This window comes from Oncorhynchus gorbuscha, unplaced genomic scaffold (assembly GCF_021184085.1).
Source record: "Oncorhynchus gorbuscha isolate QuinsamMale2020 ecotype Even-year unplaced genomic scaffold, OgorEven_v1.0 Un_scaffold_5:::fragment_2:::debris, whole genome shotgun sequence".
Classification (NCBI taxonomy): Eukaryota; Metazoa; Chordata; class Actinopteri; order Salmoniformes; family Salmonidae; genus Oncorhynchus; species Oncorhynchus gorbuscha.
This window is the reverse complement of record NW_025745327.1, coordinates 56,667-81,437: the sequence shown is the minus strand read 5'-3', so window position 1 is coordinate 81,437 and position 24,771 is coordinate 56,667. Positions and strand designations below refer to the sequence as shown.

Genomic DNA, 24,771 nt, shown 5'->3' with positions numbered 1-24,771 from the left:
ACACACCCTTCTGTCCGTCTCCAACTGTTTGAACAGCATGCTAGCCTGTCCACTTTGTTCAGATGTTCAAATCCAATGGCTATCTTATTTCTCAGAACGAGAACGAGTTGCCATTGAGAATGAGAACAAATTCCTTATATAATGGTGTTTTATGCTGTAACAGTCTTTGGCTAAAATGCTGCTAGCGGCGATGCCACCGCGAGCGACAAACTGAGCATTCATTTTCCAAAATCAACGTTCATTGATACTCCTGTTTCAGTAGAGTCTGCTCTGCCCCCAATTTGAGGAGTTGAGACATACAAATGATATAGTTAGAAAGGTTAACTCCTCTTTTACAGTAAAATAATGTCTCAATGTGTTTCAGTCTCCTTATGACCCATTCTGTTGGACCAAACCACAAAAGCAAATAGCGAGTTGAAGCCGCTTGTCAGAGGAAGCAGTGTGTGTAAATGGAAAGATGCACAGTCTCAGCAGAAGGAGCAAAGGAAATGAGACCAAAAAGACAACATGATGAGAACAAGCGGACATAAAATGCTCATAAAAACAAAAAATAAACAATACCTTGATTCTTGTGATACGGGCATTTGGATTTCACGCTAAAACATGAATTAAAATGATCAAATTCGATATATAACCCAGCCCTAGTATGTGTGTGAGTGAGAGACAAGAAAGAACTTTCAATTAAATAGCCCACATTCCTTTAAAAGGAAGAGACGGTACCCTTTGAGCTTCAGGCAAGACTGCACTTGCAGAGGTAGAGAAAGAAAGGGATGACAGCAACATGTTGTTGTTCCTCTAAGAGACAGGAAGCCTCTGTAGTTCAGTGTCGCCGCTGACACATCACAACGCTCCAAGCCCAACCGCCGTTTCAGCATCACGTCTCATCTGATCAGTTCAGACACAGAACTACTCCAAAACAACTACAGGTCAACCCACAGGCCCATAACAACAGACCATGGCTGGACTTGAGACAGAGTGCTGTTCAGATTCTGAGCAAAGGTCCTACATAGCACCTAAAGCAACATTTTTACTGATTCAGCATTCACAATGTTGATATGTTGAAGGCCCAATTCAGTCCCTTAGTAACACATAGACAAAGTTATTTTTGGAGTTCAATTGAGCCTGCGAAACTAAACAGCTAAATAAGTGTTGATCAACTCAAACCATGGATATTGGCCCAACCCTCTAGGTCTGATCAGGTACAGTTGAAGTCAGAAGTTTACATACACTTAGGTTAGAGTCGAGTCATTTTTCCAACAATTTTTTACAGACATATTATTTCACTTATAATTCACTGTATCACAATTCCAGTGGGTCAGAAGTTTACATACACTAAGTTGACTGTGCCTTTAAACAGTTTGGAAAATTCCTGAAAATGATGTCATGGCTTAAGACTATGACTATGGTTTGCAACTGCACAAGGGGACAAAGATCGTAATTTTTGGAGAAATGTCCTCTGGTCTGATGAAACAACAATAGAACTGTTTGGCCATAATGACCATCTTTATGTTTAGAGGAAAAAGGAGAGGTTTGCAAGCCGAAGAACACCCTCCTAACCGTTAAGCACGGGGGTGGCAGCATCATGTTGTGGGGGTGCTTTGCTGCAGGAGGGACTGGAGCACTTCACAAAATAGATGGCATCGTGAGGAAGGAAAATGATGTGGATATATTGAAGCAACATCTCAAAACATCAGTCAGAAAGTTAAAGCTTAGTCGCAAATGGGTCTTCCAAATGGACAATGACCCCAAGCATACTTCCAAAGTTGTGGCAAAACGGCTTAAGGACAACAAAGTCAAGGTATTGGAGTGGCCATCACAAAGCCCTGACCTCAATCCTATAGAAAATGTGTGGGCAGAACTGAAAAAGTGTGTGCGAGCAAGGAGGCCTACAAACCTAACTCAGTTACACCAGCTTTGTCAGGAGGAATGGGACAAAATTCACCCAAGTTATTGTGGGAAGCTTGTGGAAGGTTATTTGAAATGTTTGACCCAAGTTGAACAATTTAAAGGCAATGCTACCAAATACTAATTGAGTATATGTAAACTTCTGACCCACTGGGAATGTGATGAAAGAAATAAAAGCTGCAAAAAAAATCATTCTATTAGTCCGACATTTCACATTCGTAAAATAAAGTGGTGATCCTAACTGACCAAAGACCGGGAATCTTTACTAGGATTAAATGTCAGGAATTGTGAAAAACTGAGTTTAAATGTACTTGGCTAAGATGTATGTAAACTTCCAACATCAACTGTATATTATTCTCTTGATCTTTGATCCCAGAATTTCTAAGTCACTGTTACTACAGGACTTGGCTAACACCCGGTACTCTACCCTGCACCTTACAGACTGCTTTGCCCTATGTACATAGTGATTGAACACTGGTCACCTTAATAACATTTACATACTGTTTTACCCACTTCATATGTATATACTGTATTCTAGTCATGGCTACTGCTACATACAACTACTGCTGTACCCACTTTTTCTATTAATATACTGTCGATACCAGTTTATATATATTACAGACTTTGACATTGCTCGTTCTGAAATGTTTTATTTATACTTATTGGATTATGTGCATATTGTTGTGTATTGCTAGGTACTATTACCGCATTGTTGGATGCTAGAAACACAAGCATTTCGCTGCACCTGCGATAACATCTGCATATGCAATCAATACATTTATTAGATTTTTATTTGTAGAGGATTAAACAGAACGATGGGGGAGTCAGAAAAAGGGGAGGGGAGTTAGAAAAAGGGGAGGGGAGTTAGAAAAAGGGAGGGAGTTAGAAAAAGGGGAGGGGAGTTAGAAAAAGGGGAGGAGAGTTAGACAAAGGGGAGGAGAGTTAGACAAAGGGGAGGGAGTTAGACAAAGGGGAGGAGAGTTAGACAAAGGGGAGGGGAGTTAGACAAAGGGGAGGGGAGTTAGACAAAGGGGAGGGGAGTTAGACAAAGGGGAGGGAGTTAGACAAAGGGGAGGGAGTTAGACAAAGGGGAGGGAGTTAGACAAAGGGGGGGAGTTAGACAAAGGGGGGGGAGTTAGACAAAGGGGAGGGGAGTTAGACAAAGGGGAGGGGAGTTAGACAAAGGGGAGGGGAGTTAGACAAAGGGGAGGGGAGTTAGACAAAGGGGAGGGAGTTAGACAAAGGGGAGGGGAGTTAGACAAAGGGGAGGGGAGTTAGACAAAGGGGAGGGGAGTTAGACAAAGGGGAGGGAGTTAGACAAAGGGGAGGGAGTTAGACAAAGGGGAGGGAGTTAGACAAAGGGGAGGGGAGTTAGACAAAGGGGAGGGGAGTTAGACAAAGGGGAGGGGAGTTAGACAAAGGGGAGGGGAGTTAGACAAAGGGGAGGGGAGTTAGACAAAGGGGAGGGGAGTTAGACAAAGGGGAGGGGCGTTAGACAAAAAGGGCAAAAAGTGGGATGGACTCCAGTGACAGATGTGTGTTTATATAGCTGCTGTACTTTTCATATAGAAAGACAAAATAGTGTGATCAACTGGAGTGCAGGAGAAATATGCTAAAGATAAACCTACTGGTACAATCTCAGAACTTGCTATCAGTAGGCTATCTACATTTGATAATGATTAACAATCTAATCAGTATAATGTATGTGTAATTATGTCTATAAAAAACACTCAGACTTTAGGCTCAGCTAAATCAAACATGGCTATTAATGTTATTTGATAAAATATACTTTTTAGATTTTAAATGTCACATTGAAATACTCGTTAAAAAAATACATAAGCAAGCAAATCATTGCACGTAGGCCTGGCCACATTGCTGGCAATAACTGCTATAGTTACAGAGTTACATTAAATAATAGGCTACAATGTTGCGAGTCATTTTACAATTATGCTCTTTGCAACATTTTTGTAACATGACGGATAGCGATACTTTGTAGCCTGCTAACAAATATCACTTGATTGAACAACAAATTAGCAAGCGACCTGACACGTACCCTTCAAATACCAATATGCTTCAGCAAGTCCTACTCTGTAATGAAAATAGTGTTTAATTCACTCTAAAACACCTGATTTGGGGACTCGAGAGAACGAGATGTTCCGCTAGACTGTAGCCAAACACAACATTCCTTTAGCTAGACGTTAACTAAAGGCTGTCTGGTGAGCTGGCTAGCGAGAGACAAGCCTTTACTCGCGGAATAACCTCATTAAATCACAAGTTTTTTATAAGTAACTAAGCATCGAACGTATGTACATGTTACATATATTATCAAAATGTTTCAACGAGGTACTCACCTCAAAATACAGCAACAAAAAAAAGACTGACAAACGTCTATTATGGTTCGCTGTTCGAAAGTTGTCGTATGTCGCTGGAAAAAAACATTGTACGCGGAAGTACAAATTCAAGTGCACAATTTCCCCTTGCCTGATTATTTTATCTACATAAACCACTGGCAAAGTCATGCATGACGATGTCAAATATATTGGTTTGATGTAATAATAAAGTTTTCAATATGATCTAGCTATATAAAATCTGGCTTTCATGTAACTTTTTCCATCCCCAGTTGTTTCCTGATGGGCTACAACACTAGATTGTGTTACACGGTATTCGGTCCCCTCGACTACCCATGGGAGTCAAGTTTATATTTTCACACATAAAGTAATCCGTGTTGAAATATTAATTATGGAATTGAACGCATTATGTCAATTATTGAACAGTATTGAAACCCTGAACTAGTGCATCCATAAATAAATGCACCCTATTCACTTTATAGTGCACTGGTCAGTGCACAATATGTAGAAAAAACTATGCAATTTCTAGACTTTTTAAATCAACACGTTTAATAAAGGTAGACGGCAGATTTTCATGTCATCCTTGGGAGAGGAGGCCATATGGCATATGCTGTCCCATTACCCTGACTATTACAACTCGTTGAACTCAATCAGTCAATTACACATGCAAGACAAATAAGACTAAGGGAAACCATGGCCAATTTTTACTCATGCTCATTAAATCAAACCCTTCCATGATATAATGCAAAACTATTCATGTTGACCAGATAAGGTCATTACATTGTAATATAGGTCCAGGTTCGCCACCCTGTGGAGAAAGGATGCTCTACACCAGGGGTCTCAAGCAGGCCTATAGGAGCCTCATCCTGTGTAAAGCACACACATTCACACAATGAGTTCAGTGCCAACAACAGTCCAATCTCCAGAATAATGTTTATTGCTTTAGAAGTTATTCATATCTTTCCATGTTTCCTCTTTACAATAAAACAAAGAAATGTGACATTATTTCACGGCATGATCATTTTGGATGTGTTTACACATACATTCACAAAGGAAAGAGTATTTACAGCGGTGTTGGTAAATGCCACACAGAGATCATGAAACAGAGATTTCTGGTAGAATCCAACAAATATAGAATTACATGACCTTTACAATAGGGTTTTCACACCTAATGTTACACCACCACCTGTGACAAGCCATACCATATGAATCTGTACAATGTGGGGTAGTTAGTATGCACTCTGTGCTTCAAAGTGAGCAACATGGAATGGAGAAGTTGGTATTGAGATACTTTGTACCTCTTGTGTTAATTTCTACAGGGGGAGCTATTGCCTAACTGTTGCCATGGATAAAAAGCTTAGACTCAAAAATAATCTACATTTTTTTTGTTGTAATTGTAGTTGAAAGAATGTGCTGAAACCAATATTATTCCCATTTGAGAAATGACAGAACAGTTACACTGGGTGAATGCTAACTATAAAAATAACACTACCAGAATATTTAAACCCAAAGGGCATCTTGGAAAATGACCAAAGGGCACAATTAGCTGGGGTTGAGAAAATATGAGACAATTCCCCATATATGAGTCCTCCTCATAGAAAAAACACCTTTCCAGCACAGATACTCTGACTGCTGTTAATGATTTAAAACTTTAATACACCTATACTTATCAATTTCCCAACATTATTTAAATACAAAATTAAATCACACCAACACAGCAAACTTTTATAATATTGATAATAATTAAATGTAATGTACACCATAATAAAATATTTACAATGAAATATTGATACAAATTCTAGATTTGTCCAGCTCTCTCTTCCTCGCTCTCTCTTTCTCTCCCTCTCACTGAAGAAAGTTAAGCAATTTAAATGAGCATTAAACAATAACAAACAAACAAGTATGGAGTTAGAAATGTGCATTACAATACCAGAGCATTACATTAGCAGAGCAAAATGACTAATTGTTTGGATTTGGGGGATGATCATTTTTCCCAACAAACAACTAACTGTAGCAGCCTCCTATAAAGACCACCAGCTGGCAATGTTTGACTATGTTCTGAACAGATAAATACATTCCGGTACCCAAGAAAAGGAATCCCCAAAAAACTAAAGTAATATCTCTGTCAGGTATCATTTCATGTGGCCATTATTGCAATTAATCTTATGTGTGTGTATTGTAGTGTTGTTTATTATTGTTCTAGTATTATATTTGAATGTAATTCATTATACATTGAGTTATATTTATGCAGTTTGATGGACCCATTGCAGTAACACGGTAACATATGAATAGCACAGAACAACGTGCAATGCTGTTAAAGCTCAAAACATCACTGAAACCTTGAGACAATAAAATGTGTGGGAGAACATGATGAATAAGTAGTGCACATACATCTGAAACATGGAACACTCTCAGTAATGTTGAAATCAGCAAGCTCACTATCTCAGCTATGTTGGACAAGTACACATGTAAAGAGAGAGCGGAAGGGTGGAGAGAGAGAAGAAGAAGGGTGGAGAGAGATAGAAGAAGGGTGGAGAGAGAGAGAAGAAGGGTGGAGAGAGAGAGAGAAGAAGGGTGGAGAGAGAGAGAGAAGAAGAGTGGAGAGAGAGAGAAGAAGAGTGGAGAGAGAGAGAAGAAGGGTGGAGAGAGAGAGAAGAAGGGTGGAGAGAGAAGAAGGGTGGAGAGAGAGAAGAAGGGTGGAGAGAGAGAAGAAGGGTGGAGAGAGAGGAAGAAAAAAAACAGAGAGACAGGGCAAGATGGCTCAAATAAAGGAGCACATAACAGATGAAGGGAGCGAAAGAGAGAAGGAGAGAGAGGAGAGAAAGAGAGAAAGTTATCTAATAGAATCTATTAGCTGTGGATCAATTTTAGAGTCTCTGTCTCCCTGTGCCGTTCAACCAGAGCCATGGAGGGAGAGAGGGATAGAGAGAGGGACGGAGAGGGAGGGGTGAGGGGCACCAGACTTTTGACGGGATGGGAGGACACGGGGGGATGGAGGGAGGAGAGAGGTGGCAGTGCTCCCCCTTTCTTTCCCTCCACCAGGATCTGTGATCGACCACTCAGCCTGTTCTCCTTGGTGATGCTGAAGTCAGGCTCGTTGTCTGAGCTGCAGTCACTCAGATCTGTGATCTCCAGGTCCGAGTCTGACTCTGGGTCCTGCTTCACCCTGCTTCGCCGCTCTGATGGGCTCTGTCGCCCCCCAGCACCACCACCAAGAACCATTCCTCCCAGACCCAGCCCTAACCCTAACCCTATCCCCAACCCAGGCTCCGTGCCTGGGGTATTGGTCTCCCTTCTCTCCCTCTCACCCACAGAGCCCCCGTTGAGAATGTCTGTTCGGCCCAGCGACAGAGCACCAGGATAAGGAGGCAGGCAGAGTCTGGGCTGCCCACCTGCCGTGCCGTTAGTGACCCCAGTCTGGCCCGCTGCTCCTCTCTCCCCCCCTCCTGCCACCTCCCCCGGGGGGAGTAGGGAAGAGAAGGGGTGAGGCAGCTGGCCCAGGCTGGTCTGCAGCGGGTTGGGGTAGAAGTGGGAGGGATAGAGGGAGCCTGGGGGCAGTTTGGGGCAGTTGTTGAGGGAGAAGGCCCCTGAGAGGTAGGGATTGAAGCCCCAGGGGTAGTCGAAGGGAGGGTTGCGGGGGTAAGGACCCAACAGGGACGGGGGCTTGGAGTAACAGGGAGCGGCTGGAAGAGAACAGAGACACAGAGACAGAGGTTAGCTTTCTGAAGGGGTAAAGATCTCCTGACATACCACATCCAAGTATGTTCACTAATTATACTCTGCAATAATTAGCAACGCAAATCCACAGCTATGCGCTGGGGCAAAATGAGAGCGCTGTTGATTTGAATAGAACCCTGATCTTAGACTATATGCCTGCCAGACCTATTAACACATTCAACTGGTTCACAATAAATATGAACATAATGAGAGATATGCTGTCTGGCAGATTAAAGTATCCCGTTAATAACAGAATAGTTATGCCAGTGTAATGAAATAATACTGCCTATGAAAAAAGGGAAATGGACTGTGGTAAGAGAAATCCAGTTATTGGTGAAGTCAACTGAATAACAGAAAAACACAACTCGCACACTCTGGCACTCTACTTAGCTCCATCATACTTTCAGAAACCTGATTAACATAACAGCTGATATAATGTGTATGTGTATTACATCAGCTTCCCTATATGCATCATTTAATAACAACTGAAACAAAGGAGGTAAATCTGAGGTGATACTGGAATTACATTTTAGTGCGTGAACAAAATAACTCTCTATGACCCCGACTGTACTTCCTTCCAACAACAGACAACTCAAATATTTACCCCATCTCTACCGCTCTCTACATCTCTACCTCTCTACATCTCTACCTCTCTACATCTCTACCTCTCTACATCTCTACCTCTCTACATCTCTACCTCTCTCTATCTCTACCTCTCTCTATCTCTACCTCTCTCTATCTCTACCTCTCTCTATCTCTACCTCTCTATCTCTCTCTCTCGCTACCTCTCTCTCTCGCTAGCTCTCTCTCTCGCTACCTTACCTCTACCTCTCTCTACCTCTACCTCTCTCTACCTCTACCTCTCTCTACCTCTACCTCTCTCTACCTCTACCTCTCTCTACCTCTACCTCTCTCTACCTCTACCTCTACCTCTCTCTACCTCTACCTCTACCTCTCTCTACCTCTACCTCTCTCTACCTCTACCTCTCTCTACCTCTACCTCTCTCTACCTCTACCTCTCTCTACCTCTACCTCTCTCTACCTCTACCTCTCTCTACCTCTACCTCTCTCTACCTCTACCTCCCGCTCTCTCTCTCTTCCTCCCGCTCTCTCTCTCTTCATCCCGTTCTCTCTCTCTTCCTCCCGCTCTCTCTCTCTTCATCCCGTTCTCTCTCTCTTCCTCCCGCTCTCTCTCTCTTCCTCCCGCTCTCTCTCACTCGTCCTCCCGCTCTCTCTCGCTCGTCCTCCCGCTCTCTCTCTCTCGTCCTCCCGCTCTCTCTCTCTCGTCCTCCCGCTCTCTCTCTCTCGTCCTCCTGCTCTCTCTCTCTCGTCCTCCCACTCTCTCTCTTCCTCCCGCTCTCTCTCTTCCTCCCGCTCTCTCTCTTCCTCCCGCTCTCTCTCTGTTATTTGCTATGGAGGGCTAATTTGACAGTGCTTGAGTCTCTGTGTGCTGGGCCAGAAGTAGCTGGCAGACAAATTAATATTGAATCAGTCAGGCAGGCCTCACTTGCTTATGAAAACACAGTAATGGGCGCCCACAGGCCACAAACTGAAGCCTGCACCCTCAATTAGGGCTTTCCTGCCTGGGATGGGATTAGGACAGGGGGGACACATGGGAGGGAGAGGTGGGTGAGGAGGGAAGGTGGGGGGAATAGGACCTGAGGACAAACAAAACAGGGGGGCCAGGTTGTGATGTGAAGGGGAGTGTGTTCACAGTGAACACACACTAACTCACACACACTCACTCACTGTGCTGTAAGCGCACACATTCCGATGCAGTAGCAGGGCTGAAAAGCACACATGGAGTATCAGGCAAAGGCATCTGTACACACACATGCACAAACACACACACATATGCCTGCATGCTCACCCACACACAAATGCACACACATAAAACACACACATACATGCACACAAATAAAACACACACATACAAACTGAAAGATTATATAAAGGGAAAATGCAAATTATTACACTGACATTAATTCTAAAAACCTTAATAAAGCATCTGCCTCATAATAATATGATTATATATACTGTAGATCACTTCCATCTAACCCTTTCTCTCACCTGAAAGAAAGTATGAATTGGAGGCTGTGACTGGAATGAATTGCAAAAATCGCTGAAGTTGGAGACTTTTATCTCCCTCACTAACTTCAAACATCTGCTATCTGAGCAGCTAACCGATCGCTGCAGCTGTACATAGTCTATCGGTAAATAGCACACCCATTTTACCTACCTCCTCCCCATACTGTTAATATTTATTTACTTTTCTGCTCTTTTGCACACCAGTATCTCTACCTGTACATGACCATCTGATCATTTATCACTCCAGTGTTAATCTGCAAAATTGTAATTATTCGCCTACCTCCTCATGCCTTTTGCACACAATGTATATAGACTCCCCTTTTTTTCTACTGTGTTATTGACTTGTTAATTGTTTACTCCATGTGTAACTCTGTGTTGTCTGTTCACACTGCTATGCTTTATCTTGGCCAGGTCGCAGTTGCAAATGAGAACTTGTTCTCAACTAGCCTACCTGGTTAAATAAAGGTGAAATAAAAATAAATATAAAGGCAGTAAAGGGACAGATCTCTGCTGTGTAAAGTACTGCAGTGAACATGGATTTGATCTTGTTCCTTCTCTCCTATGCTCTCCTCATTTCCTCTATCATTCTCAGGCTCCACTTTCCATCAGTTCTCCACCTTCCTTCCTTCCTTCCTTCCTTCCTTCCTTCCTTCCTTCCTTCCTTCCTTCCTTCCTTCCTTCCTTCCTTCCTTCCTTCCTTCCTTCCTTCCTTCCTTCCTTCCTTCCTTCCTTCTTTACCTTCCCTCTCTCTCCTCTGTTCTTTACCTTCCATCTCTCCTCTGTTCTTTACCTTCCATCTCTCCTCTGTTCTTTACCTTCCCTCTCTCCTCTGTTCTTTACCTTCCCTCTCTCTCCTCTGTTCTTTACCTTCCCTCTCTCCTCTGTTCTTTACCTTCCCTCTCTCTCCTCTGTTCTTTACCTTCCCTCTCTCCTCTGTTCTTTACCTTCCCTCTCTCCTCTGTTCTTTACCTTCCCTCTCTCCTCTGTTCTTTACCTTCCCTCTCTCCTCTGTTCTTTACCTTCCCTCTCTCCTCTGTTCTTTACCTTCCCTCTCTCCTCTGTTCTTTACCTTCCCTCTCTCCTCTGTTCTTTACCTTCCCCTCTCTCTGTTCTGTTCTTTACCTTCCATCTCTCTCCTCTGTTCTACCTTCCATCTTCCTTCCATCCCTCTCCTCTGTTCTCTGTTCTTACCTTCCCTCTCTCCTCTGTTCTTTACCTTCCCTCTCTCCTCTGTTCTTTACCTTCCCTCTCTCCTCTGTTCTTTACCTTCCCTCTCTCCTCTGTTCTTTACCTTCCCTCTCTCCTCTGTTCTTTACCTTCCCTCTCTCCTCTGTTCTTTACCTTCCCTCTCTCCTCTGTTCTTTACCTTCCTCTCTCTCTGTTCTTTCTCTTCTCTTTCTTTACCTTCCCTCTCTCCTCTGTTCTTTACCTTCCCTCTCTCCTCTGTTCTTTACCTTCCTCTCTCTCCTCTGTTCTTTACCTTCCCTCTCTCCTCTGTTCTTTACCTTCCCTCTCTCCTCTGTTCTTTACCTTCCCTCTCTCCTCTGTTCTTTACCTTCCCTCTCTCCTCTGTTCTTTACCTTCCCTCTCTCCTCTGTTCTTTACCTTCCTCTCTCCTCTGTTCTTTACCTTCCCTCTCTCCTCTGTTCTTTACCTTCCCTCTCTCCTCTGTCTTCCCTTTACCTTTTCCCTCTCTCCTCTGTTCTTTACCTTCCCTCTCTCCTCTGTTCTTTACCTTCCCTCTCTCCTCTGTTCTTTACCTTCCCTCTCTCCTCTGTTCTTTACCTTCCCTCTCTCCTCTGTTCTTTACCTTCCCTCTCTCCTCTGTTCTTTACCTTCCCTCTCTCCTCTGTTCTTTACCTTCCCTCTCTCCTCTGTTCTTTACCTTCCTCTCTCCTCTGTTCTTTACCTTCCCTCTCTCCTCTGTTCTTTACCTTCCCTCTCTCCTCTGTTCTTTACCTTCCCTCTCTCCTCTGTTCTTTACCTTCCCTCTCTCCTCTGTTCTTTACCTTCCCTCTCTCCTCTGTCTCCTCTGTTCTTTACCTTCCCTCTCTCCTCTGTTCTTTACCTTCCCTCTCTCCTCTGTTCTTTACCTTCCCTCTCTCCTCTGTTCTTTACCTTCCCTCTCTCCTCTGTTCTTTACCTTCCCTCTCTCCTCTGTTCTTTACCTTCCCTCTCTCCTCTGTTCTTTACCTTCCCTCTCTCCTCTGTTCTTTACCTTCCCCTCTCTCCTCTGTTCTTTACCTCTCCTCTGTTCTTTACCTTCCCTCTCTCCTCTGTTCTTTACCTTCCCCTCTCCTCTGTTCTCTCTCCTCTGTTCTCTCTCCTCTGTTTCATTCCCTCTCTCCTCTGTTCTTTACCTTCCCTCTCTCCTCTGTTCTTTACCTTCCCTCTCTCCTCTGTTCTTTACCTTCCTCTCTCTCCTCTGTTCTTTACCTTCCCTCTCTCCTCTGTTCTTTACCTTCCCTCTCTCCTCTGTTCTTTACCTTCCCTCTCTCCTCTGTTCTTTACCTTCCCTCTCTCCTCTGTTCTTTACCTTCCCTCTCTCCTCTGTTCTTTACCTTCCCTCTCTCCTCTGTTCTTTTTACTCTCCTCTGTTCTTTCTCTCTCCTCTGTTCTTTACCTTCCCTCTCTCCTCTGTTCTGTTCTTTACCTTCCCTCTCTCCTCTGTTCTTTACCTTCCTCTCTCCTCTGTTCTTTACCTTCCCTCTCTCCTCTGTTCTTTACCTTCCCTCTCTCCTCCTTTACCTCTCTCCTCTGTTCTTTACCTTCCCTCTCTCCTCTGTTCTTTACCTTCCCTCTCTCCTCTGTTCTTTACCTTCCCCTCTCTCCTCTGTTCTTTACCTTCCTCTCTCCTCTGTTCTTTACCTTCCCTCTCTCCTCTGTTCTTTACCTTCCCTCTCTCCTCTGTTCTTTACCTTCCCTCTCTCCTCTGTTCTTTACCTTCCCTCTCTCCTCTGTTCTTTACCTTCCCTCTCTCCTCTGTTCTTTACCTTCCCTCTCTCCTCTGTTCTTTACCTTCCCCTCCTCTGTTCTTTACCTTCCCTCTCTCTCCTCTGTTCTTTGTTCTTTACCTTCCCTCTCTCCTCTGTTCTTTACCTTCCCTCTCTCCTCTGTTCTTTACCTTCCCTTCCTCTGTTCTTTACCTTCCCTCTCTCCTCTGTTCTTTACCTTCCCTCTCTCCTCTGTTCTTTACCTTCCCTCTCTCCTCTGTTCTTTACCTTCCCTCTCTCCTCTGTTCTTTACCTTCCCTCTCTCCTCTGTTCTGTTCTTTACCTTCCCTCTCTCCTCTGTTCTTTACCTTCCCTCTCTCCTCTGTTCTTTACCTTCCATCTCTCCTCTGTTCTTTACCTTCCCTCTCTCCTCTGTTCTTTACCTTCTGTTCCATCTCTCCTCTGTTCTTTACCTTCCCTCTCTCCTCTGTTCTTTACCTTCCCTCTCTCCTCTGTTCTTTACCTTCCCTCTCTCCTCTGTTCTTTACCTTCCCTCTCTCCTCTGTTCTTTACCTTCCCTCTCTCCTCTGTTCTTTACCTTCCCTCTCTCCTCTGTTCTTTACCTTCCCTCTCTCCTCTGTTCTTTACCTTCCCTCTCTCCTCTGTTCTTTACCTTCCCTCTCTCCTCTGTTCTTTACCTTCCCTCTCTCCTCTGTTCTTTACCTTCCCTCTCTCCTCTGTTCTTTACCTTCCCTCTCTCCTCTGTTCTTTACCTTCCCTCTCTCCTCTGTTCTTTACCTTCCCTCTCTCCTCTGTTCTTTACCTTCCTCTCTCCTCTGTTCTTTACCTTCCATCTCTCTCCTCTGTTCTTTACCTTCCCTCTCTCCTCTGTTCTTTACCTTCCCTCTCTCCTCTGTTCTTTTTCCCTCTCTCCTCCTTACCCCTCTCTCCTCTGTTCTTTACCTTCCCTCTCTCCTCTGTTCTTTACCTTCCCTCTCTCCTCTGTTCTTTACCTTCCATCTCTCCTCTGTTCTTTACCTTCCCTCTCTCCTCTGTTCTTTACCTTCCCTCTCTCCTCTGTTCTTTACCTTCCCTCTCTCTCCTCTGTTCTTTACCTTCCCTCTCTCCTCTGTTCTTTACCTTCCCTCTCTCCTCTGTTCTTTACCTTCCTCTCTCCTCTGTTCTTTACCTTCCCTCTCTCCTCTGTTCTTTACCTTCCCTCTCTCCTCTGTTCTTTACCTTCCCTCTCTCCTCTGTTCTTTACCTTCCCTCTCTCCTCTGTTCTTTACCTTCCCTCTCTCCTCTGTTCTTTACCTTCCCTCTCTTCTGTTCTTTACCTTCCCTCTCTCCTCTGTTCTTTACCTTCCCTCTCTCCTCTTTACCTTCTCTCTTTACCTTCTGTTCTGTTCTTTCCCTCTCTCTCCTCTGTTCTTTACCTTCCCTCTCTCCTCTGTTCTTTACCTTCCCTCTCTCCTCTGTTCTTTACCTTCCCTCTCTCCTCTGTTCTTTACCTTCCCTCTCTCCTCTGTTCTTTACCTTCCCTCTCTCCTCTGTTCTTTACCTTCCCTCTCTCCTCTGTTCTTTACCTTCCCTCTCTCCTCTGTTCTTTACCTTCCCTCTCTCCTCTGTTCTTTACCTTCCCTCTCTCCTCTGTTCTTTACCTTCCCTCTCTCCTCTGTTCTTTACCTTCCCTCTCTCCTCTGTTCTTTACCTTCCCTCTCTCCTCTGTTCTTTACCTTCCCTCTCTCCTCTGTTCTTTACCTTCCCTCTCTCCTCTGTTCTTTACCTTCCCTCTCTCCTCTGTTCTTTACCTTCCCTCTCTCCTCTGTTCTTTACCTTCCCTCTCTCCTCTGTTCTTTACCTTCCCTCTCTCCTCTGTTCTTTACCTTCCCTCTCTCCTCTGTTCTTTACCTTCCCTCTCTCCTCTGTTCTTTACCTTCCCTCTCTCCTCTGTTCTTTACCTTCCCTCTCTCCTCTGTTCTTTACCTTCCCTCTCTCCTCTGTTCTTTACCTTCCCTCTCTCCTCTGTTCTTTACCTTCCCCTCTCTCTCCTCTGTTCTTTACCTTACCCTCTCTCCTCTGTTCTTTACCTTCCCCTCTCTCCTCTGTTCTTTACCTTCCCTCTCTCCTCTGTTCTTTACCTTCCCTCTCTCCTCTGTTCTTTACCTTCCCTCTCTCCTCTGTTCTTTACCTTCCATCTCTCCTCTGTTCTTTACCTTCCCTCTCTCCTCTGTTCTTTACCTTCCCTCTCTCTCCTCTGTTCTTTACCTTCCCTCTCTGCTCTGTTCTTTACCTTCCCTCTCTCCTCTGTTCTTTACCTTCCCTCTCTCCTCTGTTCTTTACCTTCCCTCTCTCCTCTGTTCTTTACCTTCCCTCTCTCCTCTGTTCTTTACCTTCCCTCTCTCCTCTGTTCTTTACCTTCCCTCTCTCCTCTGTTCTTTACCTTCCTGCTTTTCTCAATCATCTTCTACCTTATTTTTACCGCTGTCACCCCTCTCATTTCTCCTCTCCTCTCTCTCACCTGAGCTGAGGAAGGGGAATGTGTCCAGTCTCAGTTTGTCTCCCTCTGGTCCCGGGGCTGTGGCCACTCGATCAAACAGGGAGGTTCCTCTCCCTGCCTCTGGCAAACGAGGGAACAGTGACTGCAGGGCCTGGGAGAAAGAGGGAAGACAGAGAGACAGAACAAAAAAACATTAGAATCTGCTCACGTCATTTAAGCATTTAAGCAATTAATTTAATCCGAAAAGAAAAACTAGACTTGTCTTTAGGATCAACCTCCTCTTTAAATCACCATGTATTTAGGGTAAGTCATTTGATGGAGATGGCACCCTGTAGTGTGGTGCAAACACACCAACAGTCACAGCAAGGACGGGATAAAAGGAAGTGCCAGGGGACTGAGAGGGAGAGGAGAGGGGAGAACAGAGGAGAAGATGAGGAGAGGAGGTAGGAGGACACAGAGGCTCAAAGACTCAAAGCCAGGAGAAGTACAGAGTCAAATGGAGGCCAACGATTAAGTGGGCACAAAGGCTAAACTACGAGAGATAGAGGGATTGGGCGCCCTTCGAGGAGGGAAGAGTGTGTGGGGACAAAGGAGGGAAAGGATTGATGGAAGGGAGAGAGAGACTAAACAACATAATAGCTGTGGGGTAAGAGAGAGAGAGGGGAGAATGTATGTGTGTGTGTGCTCATGAGGTGTGTGTGTGTGTGTGTGTGTGTGTGTGTGTGTGTGTGTGTGTGTGTGTGTGTGTGTGTGTGTGTGTGTGTGTGTGTGTGTGTGTGTGTGTGTGTGTGTGTGTGTGTGTGTGTGTGTGTGTGTGTGTGTGTGTGTGTGTGTGTGTGTGTGTGTGTGTGTGTGTGTGTGTGTGTGTGTGTGTGTGTGTGTGTGTGTGTGTGTGTGTGTGTGTGTGTGTGTGTGTGTGTGTGTGTGTGTTAGAAGTGCTTTAAAACAGGAAAGAGAAAGGTGGCCGAAAAAACGAAACGGTTAAGTCACACAGAGTCGAGGGAGACAGAGAGAGAGAGGGAGGATTTCTCTTTTTTTAGAAGAGCTGGGATCAATCATTTCTGTCACCCCTCAGCTCCAAGTTTGAAAAGCGAGACTGTACTTCCAAGCTGCATGATCTGGATTGCTTAACTAAACCTGCATTAATGACCGAACATTGATCTGATCTGAAGTATCTACTTGTCTTTTATTTCTTTCATTTTCAATCGATGACAGAGGGATAGGCCATCCGAGATGGGAATGTGAGAAGGGTGGATAACGTCTTCTTTTATTTTAAGGACAAGTTAAAACCATCTCTCCAGTTTCTCCTTCACTCTCTCTGTGACTCTCTTGTTCTATCTTTCAGGACAAGTAAAGACTCTACTAGTCATTTAAAGTAACTCTATATTCCCTTTTAAATATATTTCATGACTTAAATTAATAAAGATATTATACTATTTCCACTAGTATCACAATGTCATTTTTTTGTGTATTTCTAAAACATCTGTAGAAAAAAAATTGTCATAGCAATAACTATATTCAAGCAAATGAGAAAGTATGAATCAGTTAGTGTTTCATTTGAATATATCATCACCTAAATGGATCCATCAGAAATATGCAACCTGAGCACAGACCATTACTTCAATACGTGTATCTATTGTTTCATTACAAACTGTAACAGGACAGTTTTATTCATACAACCCCTCTGGTGGTCCAAGAACATTTATCTCTGTAAAAATTTCAAGATGACTCTGGGCAAATAATAAGTGAAGAACATTTTATCATGATCACGACTGCTGCTATTAGAAACAGTGAATAAAAGATGCATGATAAGACACGCGGAATACAATTGATCCTCCCGTAACTGAAGAATAAATACACAGCAGGAGTCTGTACAGTACAATCTGCAGTTCCCTGAGACGAAATGGATTATAGCTAGACCCGCTGAATCAAATCAACATTAATAAACAATCAAGTATGGAGTTGTGGCAACCATATTTCCATCTCTCCCTCTCATTTTCCTCCCTTTATTTCTCTCTTCTTTTCCCCAATGTTTGTCGTTGATGGTTCTCAGGTCCTCAGAATCTGCTGGTCTTCTATCCAACTTGTCCTTTAATGTTGGTGAATTCAAACATGTACTGTTCAAATGACAGCTCACTTTAGAGAATGTGATGGATTGTGTTAACAGTGGGGAATAACTTAGAGTAGCTGTCTATTCTGGAAAACCTGTAATTCCCGTCCTTACAATCCTCTCTTTCTCTTTCCCCTTCATACCCTCCTCCATCCATTACCCTTCTCTCCATCCCTCCCTCTGTCCTAAACTCCATTCGTTCCTCCATCCCTCACTTCCTCCGTTACTCCCTCCGTACCTCGGGTGTGAGAGGGCTGCAGTCGGGCGCGGCGGAGCCCCCATTGAAGTGGTTCTGGAGCAGGAAGGGGGAGCTGGCCATGTCCAGCAGAGGATAGTTCACCAGCACCACCTTACTGAAGTTAAACTTGTAGGTGAAACGCTTCCCTTTGGTTTTGTGCAAAATACGCTTATTATAGTAGTACCTGGGTGGGGGAGGATGGAGAGAAAGGTGAACGGGAAGAGATTAGGAAAGAGGGAATGCAGAAAGGAGAGAAAAAAATAGGAAGAGTTAGAAACAAATATCCATGTTTTCATCGATGGATCACAGCGGGGCTCTCCAATCTGCTTCCTGGAGAGCTACCATCCTGTAGGTTTTCCCTCCAACCCTGTTCCTGGAGAGATACCATCCTGTAGGTTTTCCCTCCAAACCTAATCTAGCGCAACTGATTCTAATAATAAGCTGGTTGGTCAAATGAATCACGTTAGTTACACCTGGGGTTGGAGCGAAAACCTACAGGAGGGTATCTCTCCAGGAACAGGGTTGGAGCGAAAACCTACAGGAGGGTATCTCTCCAGGAACAGGGTTGGAGCGAAAACCTACAGGAGGGTAGCTCTCCAGGAAGGGTTGGAGCGAAAACCTACAGGAGGGTAGCTCTCCAGGAACAGGGTTGGAGCGAAAACCTACTACAGGAGGGTATCTCTCCAGGAACAGGGTTGGAGCGAAAACCTACAGGAGGGTATCTCTCCAGGAACAGGGTTGGAGTGAAAACCTACAGGAGGGTAGCTCTCCAGGAAGGGTTGGAGAGCCCTGGTCAACAGTAATGTGTTCCCTTAACAGCAGGAGGAACAACACTGGTCCTTCAGGGCTGAACTCCTGCAGGGTTTGTTTCTCCCTGGCATCTCACTGATCAATTCATGTTTTGATTTGATAAAGTCTCCACACACCTCGTTAGGTAGGACTAATTAGGTCCCTGAGTAAAACCAAAAACAAGCACATAAACAACATCCCTCCAGAGCCTGATCTGACCTGCTGTGCACCGTTGACATACAGCAATTAGTATGTAAATATTAAATATATTTGGGAAGGGTACGTAAGTAAGCATTTCATTGTTTATCCACACCTGTTGTTTACGAATAATGTGATGAATACATTTGATTTATTACAGGTACAGTATATGTACAGAAATATGATGTATTACATGTACAGAAATATGATTCATTACATGTACAGTATATGTACAGAAATATGATTCATTACATGTACAGTATATGTACAGAAATATGATGTATTACATGTACAGTATATGTACAGAAATATGTTATATTACATGTACAGCATATGTTACAGAAATATGCATAATAGATATACATCAACTCTTGCTGTCAGAGCTTCTGGCATCATTCACAACTGAAGTGCCTCTTTGAGGGCGGACTACAATGTGAGTGGTGTCTCTATGGAAACAAACTCAGGTGCCAGTCACTCCAATCTTACATGGCTTGTTTCCTGTGCCCCCTACTGGGGTATCACAGGCTACAGTACCTGTCAGAATCCCACACTGTCAGATACTACATACTGCCATATGGTTCAGATGAGAGGGTTGGTACAGAGGTGAGGCGGGGTGGGGGCTGTTCTCAAAACGGAAGAAAGAAAAAACATATTATATTAAGCTGGTGACTGTCCTGATACATTCTTAGACTTTACTATTTTAAGCATGTAAGTCGTTTATAATAGGCCTGTGACAAAGTTAAAATCCTGTATAGCTACACTGTAGATGTAAGGTAACAACTTCACAGGCATACAGACCTGTATACAGTGCATTCGGAAAGTATTCAAAACCCTTCACTTTTTCCACATGTTGTTACGTTACAGCCTTATTTCCTCACCAACCTACATACAATACCCTATAATGACAAAGCAAAAACAGTTTAGATTTTTTGCAAATGTATAAAAAATTGAAAACTGAAATGTCACATTTACTATCACATATCACAGACCCTTTACTCAGTACTTTGTTGAAGCACCTTTGGCAACGATTACAGCCTTGAGTCTTCTCGGGTATGACGCTACAAGCTTGGCACACCTGTATTTGGGGAGTTTCTCCCATTCCTCTCTGCAGATCCTCTCAAGCTCTGTCAGGTTGGATCTGGAGCGTCGCTGCACAGCTATTCTCAGGTCTCTCCAGAGATGTTCGATCGGTTCCATGTCCGGGCTCTGGCTGGGCCACACAAGGACATTCAGAGACTTGTCCCGAAGCCCCTCCTGGTGCCAGGTTTCCTCCAGACATGACGCTTGGCATTTAGGCCAAAGAGTTCCATCTTGGTTTCATCAGACCAGAGAATCTTGTTTCTCATGGTTCGAGAGTCCTTTAGGAGCCCTTTGACAAACTCCAAATGGGCTGTCATGTGCTTTTTATTGAGGAGTGGCTTCCGTCTGGCCGCTCTACCATAAAAGCCTTTTTGTTGGAGTGCTGCAGAGATTATTGTCTATCTGGAAGGTTCTCCCATCTCCACAGAGGAACTCGGGAGCTCTGTCAGAGTGACCATTGGGTTCTTGGTCACCTCCATGACCAAGGCCCTTCTCCCCTGATTGCTCAGTTTGGCCGGGCAGGCAGCTCTAGGAAGAGTCTTGGTGGTTCCAAACTTCTTCCATTTAAGAATGATGGAGGCCATTGTGTTCTTGGGGACCTTCAATGCTGCAGGAATGTTTTGGTACCCTTCCCTAGATCTGTGCCTCGACACAATCCTGTCCTGGAGCTTTACGGACAACTCCTTTGGACTCATGGCTTGGTTTTTTCTGACATGCACTGTTAACTGTGGGACCTTATATAAACAGGTGTGTGTCTTTCCTAATCATGTCCAATCAATTCAATTTACCACAGGTGGACTCCAATCAAGTTGTAGAAACATCTCAAGGATGATCAATGGAAACAGGATGCACCTGAGCTCAAATTCTTGTCTCATTGCAAAGGCTCTGAATACTTATGCAAATAAGGTATTTCTGTTATCTATTTTTATAAGTTAGCAACAATTTCCCAAAAACTATTTTTGCTTTGTCATTATGGGGTATTGTGTAGATTGATGAGGGGGGGGGAAATGTCATCCATTTTAGAATAATGTGTAAAAAGTGAAGGGGTCTGAATACTTTCCAAATACAATGTATATCAGTGGCCAAGATGTATCCACCACAAACGGTTCAGGAGCATGGCCATTGCAATGATTTGTACACGGTTTTGCAATGATTTGTACACTTTTGCTTTGCGTGGCAATTATGCCGCGGCCCTTAATTGAGCAATTAAGCTAGGCTAATCAAGAAGGTTAATTATGGCCCCAGCCAATTCATAACAATTAGACCCCTACGACAGCCCCCATTAACGAGAGGGCAGGGGAAACCAGGGAGGGGGGTAACAGTGTGTGTGTGTGTGTGTGTGTGTGTGTGTGTGTGTGTGTGTGTGTGTGTGTGTGTGTGTGTGTGTGTGTGTGTGTGTGTGTGTGTGTGTGTGTGTGTGTGTGTGTGTGTGTGTGTGTGTGTGTGTGTGTGTGTTGTCATTTGATTTGCATAAGCAAGTAACGAGTAGCGGTGGGATGTGGGGTAAATTCAATAGAATGATCTATAGCAGAATAGGTAGCAGGGCTGTAGCTTAAATCACATAGCAATGCATAGAGTTTTGAGCCAAGTATTTCTGAGAAGGCAGAAGGACTTCATTTATTCTCGGTAGGTCTAAATCTAAGCTATTTTACATGGGGGATTAATTCCGAAATTCTTATTGAATTGTTTATATAGAGGTTTAATAGTGAATTTATCCATTTGGACATTGGAAAATGAAGTGGAATCAAGGGTATTGACATTTAAGGAAAAAACATTATATTTTTCTTTCCATTTTTACTGACATGGAGGGAGAAGATGAATGAGACACGTAGGTCTTATATCCACTACAAATGAATACTGATACCTTTTCTGGCTTCTTATACTGAAAAATATCTAATAAAGCACACACATACACAAAAACACACACATGCACAGGCACACACCCACACACACACAGTTCCTACCTTAGCGCCCTGCTCAACTTATCGTAGTTCATGTGGGGTTTGCATTTCCTGAGGCCCCACAGCTTGGCCACCTCGTCAGGGTCCTTGATAACAAACTCTCCATATTCCCCCTGCCAGGAAATCACACTCTGGTACTCCTCCTTCTGCAGCAGCTCCAGGATGAAGTGCCAAAGCTGAATCTGTCGCGAGCCGGGGCTCGACTCAGGCTTGTAGGCCCAGTCTGGGAAGGCAATGCCTGAGGAGGAGCAAGAGAGTGGGAGGATGAGATTGAGGCCCATTGGTTTGTGAATGGTGAGTGCTGTCCAAAGGGGCTAGCTGTCCGGATGACTGATGGAGTGATGCAGTTAAGGAATGATGTGGTTAATATCATAGAGCATGCTTACAGCAATGTTGCTCTGTGATATTACTAATGGCATCTAGCTTGGACCCACTAGCTGGTCAGATAGATTTCTACTCTCTTTCAGAGTTGATGGATGCTACTTACATTTTGATAATACTTGAATTCTAACTGCCTGCTGCCGTACACGTTTAATATAATAAAATAGCTCATCAATTGAACAAAAATTCTGTCTAATTGCCTTGCAGAATAAGTAAAGAAACATGAATCCTAACAAATTAGAAACGCTATTTGTTCACTGATGTGTGTGGTAAGTTTTTTTGTTATTCAAATATAAAAATGATCTTTATAATGCAGACTTGTTGGGGTATACATATTGACCATTAGAAAACACTAGCTATGAAAGGCCTGACGTACTAAGCAGTAACACAGGGAAAATAATGCAAGGGAATACAGGTAAACCTACTACAAATAGGTACATAAAGGTTAACAGGTAGGAATAATGCATTTAGTTGAAGTGTAAATAAAGACAGTTTGGTAAATTGTTGTCTATTTTATTCCTGCTGATAATAACATCAAACACCAAACATTACACAGATACAGCACATTGTACATCTCCCCTTAGTGTATAACTGGTATCTGCCCTCCCCCAAATGTTAATCAAATGTTCCTCCACAGCCCTAATAAAATCCCCAACTCCCCAAACCACGTACCCCGGCTTCCGCAAAAAAGTGCCCCAATCCTGCTTGCCTCACCTGGAGTCCAGAGGGCAGGGACAGGGGGGGTGAGCAACAGATCACTGACACAGTTACAGTCCATGCCTCCACTACACCTGAGAGATGGGGAGACAAAGGGAGAGAAGGAAAAATTCCAATTGAATTCCAATTACTTTTATTTTTTAGGAGAAAAGGAAAAAGAAAGGTGAGAGTGAGGGATGAGTTAAACAAGTCTGAGGTGAGAGATTACCTGCAGGGCAAAGGGCGAGTGATGGTTTTACACCGTGGTTTTGAGTCCCTCATATCAGCGTTACATACAGTATATATCAAGAGCTTTTGTAGGTCACGTGTTTGATGGAGCGATCTAACAGGGTCAGAGAGCACTAACTGATGCAATGTGGAGGACACCCCTACAGTATAGAATATGAGAAATTAAAACATCTCTTTTAAATGTGAAGAAGGCGCAGGATAATGAGGTGATAGATAGAAGCTGTTTTGATCAAAAAGTGGGAGTAGGGAGTAGTGATTCATTCCAAAATGGTTAGTGGTTTAGTGGTTATAACGGCTATATTGACAAAGACGTAACATGAAAGACTGATATATTCAATTTACAATCCATTAAAATAATTCATATTTGTAATACAATGAGTAGAAAATGACAAAAATAGAAACTAAAATGAGAACCAAAGCCATGTAAGTAAAAACAAATAAAGCTGTATTTTCATATTTTCACATTACTACCTAAGATAAGATCTGTATCGAATATGCCAAATAAATGCCCAAAAATTGGAATTGGGTTGGCTAGTGAAAAGCACAACAGGTGAGTAAATACATCCAGACATGTTTATTGGCCAGCAAACTGTTGATCAGCACAGTCTTTCTGTCTGAACATTCACATAATTTAACTTTTGAGAAAATAATCTCTGAATATAGAAATTAAACTGTGAATTAGGGCGGCAGGTAGCCTAGTTGTTGGAGCAGTGGGCTCTAAATATCCGAGCTGACAAGATGAAAAATCTGTCGATGTGCCCTTGAGCAAGGCACTTAACCTTCCTTTGCTCCGACTATGGCAGACCCTGTAATATGAGTGAATATGACTAAAGACAGAGTTGTAATTCGACTGTGCACATTAGACAACTGTGGGGGTGAATGGTGAAATACTAAGGATGTGCACCTGTCAATGTTAGGATAAAGTGAAGTGAGAGGAGTTCAAGAGATTGGATACAGTTTGGATATTACAGTTTCATCTTGGTTGTTTTACAAACCTCAAATGGAAAATAAACCATGCCACTGCAAAAGTATCTTTAATGCTGGCCTCTCCATCTATCTCTCCATCTCTTTCTCTCTCTCTTTCCACTCTCTGTCTCTATTTAATTATGCTCTGTGAAATGTGGATTTTCCCTCCAGCATTGAAATGGTACGTGAATTATTGAGGTGTGTTTGTATAAATTATTATTACTAACTCCAGGCATTTCTCTCTCACTCACCCTCTCACACTCTCACCCTCTCACTCACTCTCACCCTCACCCTCTCACTCTTTTTAGTCTTTGGACTGTGGCTCATCCCGCTCTCTTCATCTTTGTGTTTTCAGACCTCTCTTTCTTTCTCAGAATCCATCATCTGACTGCATATATCCTTTCTTCTTTTTCCTCACTTCCTCATTTTCTTGTTCTCCCTGCTCCTCCTTTACTGCCCCTCCTTTACTGTCCCTCCTTTACTGTCCCTCCTTTACGGTCCCTCCTTTACGGTCCCTCCTTTACTGTCCCTCCTTTACGGTCCCTCCTTTACGGTCCCTCCTTTACGGTCCCTCCTTTACGGTCCCTCCTTTACGGTCCCTCCTTTTCTGTC

At 43.6% G+C, this 24,771-nt stretch overlaps 2 protein-coding genes across 2 annotated transcripts in view; both read right to left on the bottom strand.

Moving 5' to 3' along the window:
* The window catches only part of LOC124018383 (rho guanine nucleotide exchange factor 1-like), a 101,317-nt gene extending 96,763 nt beyond the window's left edge, over positions 1 to 4,554 (bottom strand). Inside the window, exon 1 of the mRNA XM_046333671.1 lies at positions 4,257 to 4,554. Coding sequence (XP_046189627.1) covers positions 4,257 to 4,424 — 168 coding nt within the window. The 5' untranslated portion in view covers positions 4,425 to 4,554. The remainder of the gene's footprint in view (positions 1 to 4,256) is intronic.
* A 475-nt stretch (positions 4,555 to 5,029) lies between these two features.
* LOC124018386 (ETS domain-containing transcription factor ERF-like) overlaps positions 5,030 to 24,771 on the bottom strand; it is a 72,704-nt gene continuing 52,962 nt past the window's right edge. Inside the window, exons 2-7 of the mRNA XM_046333678.1 lie at positions 22,963 to 23,039; positions 21,871 to 22,105; positions 17,840 to 18,023; positions 15,513 to 15,642; positions 7,293 to 7,936; positions 5,030 to 5,119 (exon numbers count right to left, since the gene is read on the bottom strand). Coding sequence (XP_046189634.1) covers positions 5,030 to 5,119; positions 7,293 to 7,936; positions 15,513 to 15,642; positions 17,840 to 18,023; positions 21,871 to 22,105; positions 22,963 to 23,026 — 1,347 coding nt within the window. The 5' untranslated portion in view covers positions 23,027 to 23,039. The remainder of the gene's footprint in view (positions 5,120 to 7,292; positions 7,937 to 15,512; positions 15,643 to 17,839; positions 18,024 to 21,870; positions 22,106 to 22,962; positions 23,040 to 24,771) is intronic.